This window comes from Hesperophylax consimilis, chromosome 26 (assembly GCF_061612785.1).
Source record: "Hesperophylax consimilis isolate HC1 chromosome 26, BYU_Hcon_1.0, whole genome shotgun sequence".
In the NCBI taxonomy this organism is placed as follows: domain Eukaryota; kingdom Metazoa; phylum Arthropoda; class Insecta; order Trichoptera; family Limnephilidae; genus Hesperophylax; species Hesperophylax consimilis.
The window spans coordinates 11,531,173-11,543,720 of record NC_142861.1 but is presented as its reverse complement, the minus strand read 5'-3'; the positions used below and the strand labels follow the sequence as shown (position 1 = coordinate 11,543,720).

At 32.4% G+C, this 12,548-nt stretch overlaps 1 protein-coding gene across 6 annotated transcripts in view; it reads left to right on the top strand.

Moving 5' to 3' along the window:
• The first annotated feature begins 1,989 nt into the window (after window positions 1-1,989).
• Window positions 1,990-12,548, top strand: part of Mmp1 (Matrix metalloproteinase 1) — an 81,218-nt gene continuing 70,659 nt past the window's right edge. For all 6 annotated transcript variants that reach the window (XR_016304895.1, XR_016304892.1, XR_016304894.1 and 3 more), the window contains exon 1: window positions 1,990-2,758. Coding sequence is in view for 1 of the 6 variants with exons in the window: in XM_089647432.1 (XP_089503558.1) it covers window positions 2,567-2,758 (192 nt within the window). In the remaining 5 variants the exon portion in view is untranslated. The remainder of the gene's footprint in view (window positions 2,759-12,548) is intronic.

The following is a 12,548-nucleotide window of genomic DNA, read 5'->3' as shown; positions in this document are numbered from 1 at the left end:
TAGTTAAAATAAAATACGCCTAAAAGTAATAATGGAGGAAACAGCTGCTTAAAGACTAGGCCATCTGTAGAGAATGTTTTCATTGTAGAAATCTACATTTGAAATATATCAATTCGAACATATACAAGTTTTACAGGAGAGTAAAACTTGTATATGTTCGAATAAGTAAAGTATATAAGGACTACCTGATTAATCCCTAAAGAAAAAGTATGTGGGAAGGATGGGTACTAGATACTATCAGTATCACACTAGTAAACGATTATCATTAAAAAATCAAAACTAAAAACTAATTATAAGCAATAATTAGTCGCCTGAAATATACATACAGATTGAAAATATCTCCCGAGTAAAAATAAATACCCCGACGGGAATTGAACCCGCACCTTCTGATGTCCGGTCAGCTGCTCTGGACCACTGAGCTACGTCGGCTTATTTCCAACAAGCCAAATAATTCAATATGTTCTAGTACTTCAATCAACAATTACTGCTTATTATATTTTTTCACCTGTAAACCACCAACTTTATTTTAGTGGTCAAGAGCACTTGAACGGACATCAGAAGTTGCGGGTTCAATTCCTGTCGGCGGCATTTATTTTTACTCGGGAGATATTTTCAATTTGTATGATTATTTTAGGCAACTAATTATTGTTTAAAATAATTTGTTATACTTTGTGCAATGCATAAAAAACCTTCCATATTGTACCTACATCTAATAAACAGCAAAAGTAATGGAAAGATGAACGAAAGCAATTCGACACTTCTTTTATCTTGAAAAACTATGCTTTAAAACCATCACAAAGTTGAAAATAATATTATTTTTATTTATTAATTTTATTCTTAATGCTAATGTCTTTCTTTTTATTTTATTTATTTAGGAAAACCAACAGATTTTTTAATATCTTTAAATAGTAACAATTAAATCTAATGACAGGTTTTCACGTAAACATAAAATTATAACAACAAACTAAGGGTCCAGTACCCGTGGGCTAAATATATTTAAAAAAAAAATTGTAAATATTAAATAAAATTAAAAAAGCATATGATAGGAAGGGCATCTCCGATTTCTTCCATCATTTAATACTGTATACCACAATGTTACTTTTAAAAAACTACATTACATCGTTTTTATTTCGACTCCGTATCGCATTCCAGTGCAGAGACATTGCGTTAAGTATTCCTCAGGCGTCCCCGACTCCTTCTGCCATTCAAACCCCTATCTAAACACTCCTGGCACTAATAAGTATAAACAATGAAATTTTCAACTTGAAGAACTCTCTGGAAGACTTTTAACAAACGAACATATACATTTTTATTTACATACATAGATAGATAAGTTTGTGTTGATTGAACTCCAGCTAAAATATATAAAGTTTGTGTTGATTGAACTCCAGCTAAAATATATAAAGTTTGAAGCTCACCCAAAATTAATGTAACGGGAGTAGTGATTAAGGATCTTGTTTTTTGATACAAATGTTATTGACCTTTTTTAATATTCAAACAATGAATTAGAAAACTTGACAGAAGGTTTTTTTAGGTGCCACGGTTGTTTGTATAAAAAAAGCTTAAAGCTCAAAGAAAAAATCTTAATTTAAAAATTAACAATAAAATATAACGAGACCCAACTGAAATATCAGGTATGTATACAAAATAATAGTGTAAGTTAAGTTTTAGAAATATGTTTAAAAAAACACACAAAATAAATAAATTGCTGTAAACCGCAACTAAATCCCCTTTTAAGTTTTCGTAGGCTGTTTCCTACGTGTCTAAACATTTTTTTATCAAAATATTTATTAAAATTTGTCCAAACACTATTTTTTGCATGATTTATAGTGCGTAGGTAAGGAAATTAAACAAAGCAACAAGGGAGGTACAATTCTGACGAAGTCGCGGTTAGGTTAGTAAGAAGTAAGTGGTGAGTGGTGTTGAGTACACACTTCGTATAAATATATTAGCCGGTCGTGGAGTATTCGTGCCAGTTCGTCGCGAGCCTTCGGTAGTAACAGTTGCGAGAGCTCGTATCTGCTCACTACGAATTCGAATTAGCGTCCGTATTTCAAACAGAAATCAATCAACATAAGAACTTGAATAATTCTATAGAAAAACACGGACGTCGTCTATGTTCGTCAATTAAAAAAAAACAAGTGATCTCCCATTGTTTTAGTGTTAAATAAATAATACTTAGTTTCGGACGGTTTCGCGCGTTAAAACACAAGTGAAAAGTGTTTTTCTATTGTCGGATTCCAAAGCGATTTTTCTTTGGTGTTTTTTTTTACAAAGGATGAAATATATAAACCTGCGATTCTCAGCCGGATTCGAAAGCTGACAGCGCATTTTTCGAGACATATTATACATTTTACGAATTAAATTAAATAGTCGGTCACTCAGCCAAATCAGCAAGTGCCGAAAAATCGACCACATTAAATAGATCGTGACAATATAGCGCAATATTCTCGAGATAAATCCACCAGCGAGGTGTTTCGACATTTGTATTGTTACGCAAACGGTTGTGAATTGTTTGCAAAAGAACTGAGACATATCCACGATAACACAAGCGACCTATGAAACAATGATTTGTCCGAAGTACTTCGAGAATATCGACGCGTCCAGGATGTGCCATAAACAGACCCCGGCGAGGAGAAAGATGGACGGCTGCAAGTCGACGAAGGGGCCTAGTTTATGTTTACTTGTTAGTCTAGTAATCTTTGCCACCATCTCATCCATCTCATCAGCACCAGTCACTAGTGATACACAAGCTATGGTAAGTTATTTTTACATTTTTTATAACTTTACAATTTTTTGTGATGGTCGAAATACCTACCCTATAGCTATTAGTTCGATATTACACTAACTAAAGGTTGTTCTGTCATTTCCGGTGGTTACAATAAGTTATTACTTTTGTGATCCACATAAAATAGTTTGAAATTGATAATTTCATAAAAGGAAACAAAAATTCTTTACCTTTGTTCAAACAACTCCATTTATAAAAAAAAATTGGTCCTCCGAAATCGTAATCAATTCAATAAAAAAAAAATTTACATGACTTTAACGTAACAATTCGTATTCCTTCAAAACCTAAGGGGGATTCAGGTTCAACTTAAGGATAAGGAATTGTCCATAACCTTAAAACATAAGACGTTTTCGTTAACTAAGGAGCTATTCCGGTTTTTTAAGATAAGGAATTGTACATAACTTTAATATGCTCGAAATTTACTCCAGTTCTCTTCGAGGAGAGCGGAAAAGTGGTTGATTTTAAGGTTAAAGACAATTCATTATCCTTAATTAGATCCATAATCACCCGTCATGGGTATACTTCTATAATATTGATAATGTTCTCAACTTGAGTTCAAAATTCCAGGAGTTTCTTTATAAAAAGATCCAAGCACATAACGTAATCGTAAATACTTAAATTCATAAAGCCAAATCGTTCATTTTAAAACCATCAACATTGACATTGATAAGTTCTTAATTCTCTTGGACTTTGGTAATTTTAGCAAGAAGCCTCAAAAAGGTTTACGTTTTGAGAATTTTTAATATTTTAATAGACTTAATATATAAATATTGAAGACAATATTAGTGATTTTTAAACGCAAATCTGAAACAGAAAAATCAGAAAAGGAAACGGTCACATCTGGGACTCGAACCCAGGACCCTTGTCTTTCCGGGACAATGCTCTACCAACTGAGCTAATGGGACCTTAGCGCAGTTGGTAGAGCATTGTCCCGGAAAGACAAGGGTCCTGGGTTCGAGTCCCAGATGTGACCGTTTCCTTTTCTGATTTTTCTGTTTCAGATTTGCGTTTAAAAATCACTAATATTGTCTTCAATATTTAAATATTATAATTTGAGGTTTTACTCAATAAGTTATTCCGAAAAATAATAAGACTTAATATAATTCAAGGTGTGCTGTAGTAGCATCCGAATGACTTGATAATTTTTATCGCGAACAATTCGATATGAAGTTATCCGTTCATCGTGTTTTATATTCAAAAGATAAGATAAATAAATAAATTAATTCGTCTTTTTTGTACAAATCTTCAATCTACAAATCTTCACGGGTCATACGTGCACAATGTCAGTGCGACATTAACGACGTGATATCACAAAATGATTTTTATAATTGGAGATATTTAAACTACTCTGTTCATGTGTGCATGATAAAAAAATATTTGATTTAATATTAGCAAAATTAGTTAAATTATTTTCCAAATGAACAACCCAAGAAAGAAAATATAACAAAATATTTTTTTATTCAAATGATGTTTGCCTGCTCAAATAAGTAAGCCGGTAAGTATAGTAGCAGGTGAATTAAAAAAAACAGTGTTGGCACAGATCTGATTAGATTAGTTTTACAAATAAATAAAGTGTTATTTGTAGATATTTCTTTGCCTCGTCAAATAAAATAGAAATGTTCGCAAATGTAATGCCGCTTTGTTGTGTTTTTGTGGGTCTAATCGTATAGTTAAGAAGTTTAAATAAAACAATTAAAAATTACTTAATAAAAAAATTATATTATATTTCAATGTGCCGATCTGAAATTTAAAAAAAATATGTTTTTGAGAACCTGTAACGAAACGAACGGAACTAAATTGGAAATGTGTAACATTTAAAGCAAAGATAAAGCAATCGATATAAATTTACAGAGACCTTTTTATAGCAAAAAAAAATTATATATTTATTGGCTTTACAACTGTTATTACAGACAAAATATCATTATAAGTAGTGAAAGAAAGAAACTTAAAGGTTAAGTCTTCCATCACTACACAAGTAACATTTTCCGCATACTGTGATTACTAATGGGATATTTTCAAATATTGTTGGGTTATTCATAACTCGGAAATGTTTGACTTTCTTTATGAAAATATTGTAAAATAAAGGTTTTAACCTCTCCAGCTTTTGAGGGACATATATGAACGTGCTATATATGTGTTATAAAAGTATTTTTATCTTTTTTTCTATCATCGGAAAATAAATATTTTTTTGATGTTAAAAAGAGAAATAATAATTCATTCCAGATTCCAGAGAGCCAAAATGAATAATTCATATTTCTCGCCGCTATCGTAACAATCGGTTTAACTTTAAATGTTATGTTTTTATTGTATGAACGAGATAAAAGTTATGGTACAGTTTTCTTAAAACTTCCTCAAACAAAACTAACGTGTTTTCCAAATATCGAGTTCTCTCAATTTTTCTATGATTGGAGTAAAAAATTATGTAATTTTTTTTTACGTTTTATATATGAATTTTATTATTTAAAAATAGTTTTGTTTATTTTAAATACAAACACGAGAAAGATAAATGTAACTAGTTTCTAAAACAGAATTTTTTTTACGGAAAATTAAGAAATAAGATGTATACAGGGTGTATCGGCACGTACCCGACAAACTTTAACCAGCTATTCCTTAGCATATTTGAAGTAAAAAATCTTATGTGCACTTTGCTGTCGGGTAACGTTTTTTTTTTAATAAAAAATTTATTATTCATATTTTCACCACATGTCACCACTGTTTTATCCTTTGTCAAAGTTCGAAAACCCATCCGCAATATTTTATTCGAATTCCGTTGAATAATGCACGTGTGTACCTATATTGGCGCACTTTTACAATCACAACGAAATGGCACGGCACCATTCGTCTCATTTTTAACTATTATTATTTAGTGTGTGCGAAAGAGCGAAGACGCTTTTCGACATACTTGCTTATAACAGCTGTTGAACACGAAAAGCAATGCCAATGACAGTGATGTAGTGTGGAAATTTTTAATTTTTTTGTTTTTAATTGAAAAAAAAAATGCTACCGGACAGCAAAGTGCCAATTACATTTTTTACTCCAAATGTGCTAAGGAATAGCTGGTTAAAGTTTGTCGGGTTAGTGCCGATACACCCTGTATAGCGCATTTGAAATACACAGAAAACAATGAAATCTGATCAAATTTGATTAATGTACTGAAGGGTTAAATACGTGATAAGTTTATTGTCATTACCATTTTTATTACCACTCAGATATGAAAATAAAAATATAATTCGAAACAATGTATAAGTAGGTACCTAAAACATTGAAACAAGGAGGAAGTAATAAAAAACATAATAATAATTTTATTAGTGGGATTTGTGATATAAATGCCAGCCAACAAGCAGACTGGTGCTTGGTACTCATTCTAAGAAAATCTGTTGTATTTAATTTATTATTGCTTTATGATTTTCCTGAATAAAAGATGGCATTACAAGTTACAAGCCATAATTATCCAATGCAATATAAATGTCTAACATTTGCACCGCTACCGGTAAATAGCAGGGTTAATAATTATTGTATTACCCAGCAGCCAGAAGAGTAGTGTTAACGGTGACCTTCGCTTCAGTCGGTTCTGTCCAATGATCTGATGCCGCCAGTAGATAATGATACAGAAATCAAATCACGAAGTATCGAGGGTCGTCCCGTATGGCAAGACAAACATAATATTGGGATTTAAAACATTACAACATTCACAGTATCATTAGAGATCATTCCTAAGCTATCCTAGCTTGATTTTTTTCAACATTATGCCTAACAGGGGCCATTCATAATCGAAACTCAGAAATAATGTACAGTAGAATCATTTTAAAGAGATTCCTGCTTGTGTTGTACTGTATCGTAGGAACACTGCGGGGTAAGAGGGGACTGTGAGTGAATTACAAAATAAACCAAATTATAAAGTATTTCGAACCATTTTGTACCGCTGTGTTCACAAATACATTCAAAATGATGGAAAAATTCGACGTGCTTGCGTTTTCTGTCTTTCTTCTTCATACAAAACATGTGAGAAGGAAGATAATTATATTCACGATGGTGAGGTCAACTTTACATTGTGTTCCACGCTCATACCGCGAAACTTTGGGGAGTGGTTCATGATAATCTTAGAAAAAAACCCTAAATAAGTTTTTTTAAAGCAATTTACGCAAACCGAAAAAAATTGACTAGTGTAATCGTAGCTTTAATTTTGCGAGTTTCTTTCGAATTTCAAATCTTAAATAGAACAGCTGATCGAGAGCAGAGAAATAATTATAGCAAGGATGTGTTTATACGAACGCTTTTTAATAGTAAATTTATCATAATATTTTTTTTTATTCGGGCACTAATGAAAAAAAAATGTCTGCAGTTTTTCGTCGTGCTGCATATCATATAAATTCCCAAAGTTCCTCTAACTCAACACCTTACCTTACAACTTATTCAGCCTTATGACATGTCACACTCCCATTGGTTCCCGAGATTTAATAAATAATGTTGAAAAATTTCTCTAGCACAATTGATTCTAGTCAATTCTAATTTAAAAATAAAATAAATTATTTAACGATCCCGGTTCCAGAAACGCATTTAATCATTAAACCTTTCCATTTAATTTGTAAACACGGATCGGATCGCAGCGGCCGTGAAAATCTCGGAAGCGTTTAACCGGTTTGTCGTGAGTCGCAACTCTTTCGCAGAATCCGAGATCTGGTACAAAGAACAAGTTGTGGAATCCACGATCGATACTACTTCGACTTCCTTAGTTCATTCTATCATTCCTATCATTCATATCGCCGCGGGGCGATGACGAATCCTTTCAATGATTCCGATCACGTCATGATTATACCTAGTTGTTATAAAACCAGCACTTTTTTTTAAATATACATTTTTCGGTACTGTGACTGCTAAAAATCACAGTTTGCAGATTTTATCAAGTTTCTTTAAAAAAAGTGTTACAAATTTTATTTTCTTTGATGTTGGCACAAGGATATAGTTGAAAGTGTTATATTTACCAAGTAAAAACAAGATATCACTCCACGCCATTTAAAAAAAACGCAATAATTATTACAAGTACTGGGGCCATATTTCGCAAAGTTTTTAGGCTAAGGACATCATTTTATTCAAGAGAATTTATATTATGATTCGAAAAACTTTCCATGAGAACTGATTTTTATGAACTAAATATGCCATTCTCCGCAGGAAATATTAACAATGGAGAAATTGGGGAAGAGAAAGAAAGGGAGATAATGGTCGGGGAGTCCCTCGTTGTTCAGATCTGGTCAAAAAAAAAAGTTAAAGCAATTCTGATGAGAAATTGTCAGCAATACAATACTGAGGGTATATTTAATGACACGAGATGCAAATTAATTATAAATTGTTTTATTTATTACAGTGATTTATTTTTGTGGTATTATACCGTGTTGCGCAACTTCCTTCTTTAGCCAACGTTAGCACACATTCTGCCCTGAGGATGGGCACTGTAATACTGTCCAAAACGTTGGCTAAAGAAGGAGGTAGCTTAGGTAGGTGGAGGTTAAACGGCATCATACCCCTAAAATAAATCACTCTATACTTTTGTCAGTGAAAATTAAATTATTTCAATAAAATCCTTTTAAAAATGGGACAGCATAGGCCGTTTTATAATAAAATGTTAGTAATTTCCGAATATATCGGAATTCGTGTTCATGCACCTGCGTTTGCTCTGTTAATAAATAATGAAGAAATGCGAAAATATAATAATTTTTATGAACACGTGTTCCGTATTCGCATTAATACATTCCTTTTTTAGTACATTTTTAACATAAAACCCATTAATTCATTTTTTGATAGGGTTTTCACTATCATTTAGACAATTTTTTTCGGAAGGTTTATATATATAATGCATTTATAGAAAATAGAGAAAAGTCTCCGAGAAACGCCGAGTACACGTCAGTATATCCACTGTCTAAAAATTACATTATTTATTTTATTAATATAATATTCGCTCTTTGGGTGCTGCTAATTCTCTGTATTGGAGAGAGAGAGAGTGAGTTTGATTTATCTAGTCCAAATCGATAAAAAACATTATTACTTTCTGATATAACGTTGGCTCATAAAATAATGCATAACAGTTTTGTTTTCTGCGAAATATTTTATTGCTTTCCTTAAGCGATGTTTTGTTGCTATGAACGTTTGTTGTTTTTCTTCAGACGTTTTTTAACACATTTTTTAACTGTAATCTGTGCTAATTTTACACAATATCGTAATACGTACTTATCGTGTTTATATTATTACTTTTTTAAAAAAAAATTGAACAATAATTGTTCATTTGAGTTGGGAAATAAATGGACATATCGTCTTCCACAACTGCTCTGACAAAAAATAACTCAATGACCATATAGATGAGATTAAAAATATAATTTATTAGCATTTTACTAACTGTAATCTATACTAGCTTCACTACCCGGTTTCGCTCATTGCAATTAGGGTACAACTTAATTCTATAGTATTGTCTTATATTTTACTAAAAAACGCTACAATCCAACAACCAAATTATTTATTCTGTCTCAGTAGATTTGACAGCAATTAAAAAATATGGAATTAACGATGTGGCATCTTGATAGTTTAAACAACATTTAAAAGTGTTGGCTGGATTAGCAAATACATTGTCTGTATTATATTCGATTGTGGCGTGTATTAACTCACTGTGTAAAATATTAGGGTTAAATTTCTGCAAACTTTCTTATATACAAGCTTTTAAACTTCTTTTATTCAGACTCAAAACATTGCACAATATTCCAATATCTATCACTTTGAACCATAAATAAATTAACGACTTTATGCCACTGGATAAAGTGCGAGTGTCTATCTGAAAAGATACAGTCATCGCATTATGTATGACTGTAATACAAACGTCAATCTGTGTGCATTTCTAAGTATATAGTATATGATTGTAGTCGGGAATATTCCATATTGTGTGGGAACGACAAAATAACACCAGTGTCGGCACCTGCGCGAAATTCCTGCAATGAATTATAACACGTTCAGTGCCCCTTGCACACTTCTCTGAAACGATTTCAATAACTTTTGAAACCTCCAACAATCTCCTGAATCAACTTAGCTCGATTCTTCTCCATACAACTTCATTCCAGCTCAATTCAGCGTCAGTTCTCAACACGGTGGACACAATAAAGTTAATCATTTGTTGTTCCCGTCGCCCTTTGCATATAAAGTCACTGCGCGTCTCTGTCAATGTACAATTCTCATCGTAAAATTCAAAGTGATCAAAATGCATAACTGCATACGAACAAAGAGTGTGCGGCCTTACTTACCTCAGGCAAGTTCTGCTCGCCTGGTAGCGTAAACATCGTATTTCACTAAATGCTTTTAAATACCTTATAAAAAAAACTGTTGTTGTATATTTTTTAGTCAATGAATTTTGCCTATGTGATTTATCGACCACTTAAGTGCTCAAAAAATGTTTTGGTTTAAATTGTACAAAAAAATCATTTTCTTGCAAATATGTTAGTAATTGTTACTCTAAAAATAGCTTTGATTCTGTTCATTAGGTTAGATTGTAAACAGTTATGGAAGTAACCTTACATTAACTTCGTTTTGGTATAAAATGAATATTATGCCTATAACCACATCATGATTCCACGTCAGATATTTTCTTGGTGACTTGGTATACTATTTTTACGAGTCGGATTTTATTTAGTTTTTTGATAAGGTACATATTTTACATATTATACCTGCATACTTACGGCCGTTGTTCCCAACATTTCGAACGATCAATCTCAGGGTCCGATCAGCCAAGTGATTTATTCAGTAACATTCGATTCGCCTGTTTCCAAACATCTTTACTGTTGATTATCTTAAGTAGCCATGCCCACTTTCATAGACAATAAAATGACATCAAAGTTAAAACTTTCAATGCTAAATTAACATTGAAGAATTAATTATTGTATTTATTATTAATGCATATATTTTTTTAAGTACTGTAATACGTAAACCGATATTTAATATTTAAGCGTATGAAATATGTTAAAAATAAAGTATTAGCTTGACTTTAATGCCACCGTGCCAGGGCCTCGCAAATATGTTTCACTCTGTTGACACTTTTTATAAGTAGTCATTTACTGAGGCAAGCTTAATCCAGTAGTTTGGCTTCCTTAAATTGGTTGATCACTCAGTTGTCACTTTTTCGTTGGAAAGAGCATAGTTGTGCGTTTGAGCATTGTTGAGCCAAAATTTCGGCTCAGTAGTTGATCAGTAGGATTGGGAAGAACGGCCGTTAATGCAATATCTCTGCTCAGTAACATTTTGGAATATACTAGTGATTGATGGAAGAAGTTACAGACGCTTTTGAATGACATTAGCAAAGGCGAATCATTGCGGGATCCACTAGTTATTATATTCAAATTTGTGACCAAAAATGATGGCATTTATTTTAAATTATACTGTAGCAAATAACAGTTTATTTGAATTGAAAATGTTTAAATCATAGCTGGTACAGAGTTACCTAAAGTGCGTGTATGATTTTAGATTCTCTGCGCTGTTGATTGTCGGCAATCTTTAACAATAGTAGCACAGATGATTGGTTCGCAGTTTGCCGTTGGTCGGTTTTGAATCTGACAAAATGATCGTTGGTCGTCGAGTATAATTATTGGGGCATTGTGAACGTTCAGCCATGCGTGGTCCATGGCTCCATGGAGCTGTACCACCATCAGATCACATCGCAACAATCGAATCTGGCGTAGGATGTCACTATTAGCGATAGCCTTCTTCATTTTTTACGTGTTACCGCAATTCTACTCATCACCAGTGACCAAATTCCTGTGAAATATCTAATCTATAAATTTAGAATATTGAAAATGGAAGTCTGTTGTTACCCTTACGTAAAATACTGTTTTCGGGCGTTGCCCGTGGTTTAAGCAAAGTTTTTCGTAATCAGATGTAGACAGTCATATTATCCTCTTATTTTAAAAGTCAAGTGCACTAAATTTCATCAAGTAATATCAAAATTCTGCTTTAAGTGTATGTGCAGGGGAATAAGGGTGGTTTTTCAAAATCTCAGATAGACAGTAGTGACCTTTCTCTTATGTTGAAAGTCAAGAGTGCTAAATTTCATCTGTCTCGGGATAAAGATGTAGATTTTAATTCAAATCAAATCCACGCTACCGCTCAATAACTAATAATATTTGGATGATTTGTATAGCGCCGTTTTTGTGAAAAATCACCTTAAAAAATCACCTTAAGGCGATGCACTACGTCGTGTAGTATTTTAAATTGAGCCGCTTTCAATAACAACCCTTACGTAAATGGCGATAAGGTTTAAATTCCCGCTTAACACCATCCGCCTGTTTTGATTTATGCAAGAAAAAAACATGGCCAAAAAGTGCCTTTTATTTTATTTTGTGGATGTTCAGGCATAAATATTTAATTTTTTTTCGATCATTTTATAAATAACTTAATTTGCCACATTATACAATAAAACCATAACCGAAAATGGGTTCATAAGTAGGAGATTTTGAGTTTTTTTCATAGGCCTTATACATTATTTTTTTCTGGGCTTATAAAAAAATTTATCTAAATAATACTCGATTATTTCAAAGGCCAAGATGTATTCTACTCGGCAGTATTTAATTAAAGCATCTGAAACATTTCTAGGCGACCAAATTTTCAAACCAAAAACACATGATTTTGCATCACTACGTATGGCATCGCCTTAAAATTTGATCTGTTATTATTAACTATAGACTAGACAAACCTTTATAACAACTTATGGCTAACAGATTGTTTCCACCGGTTT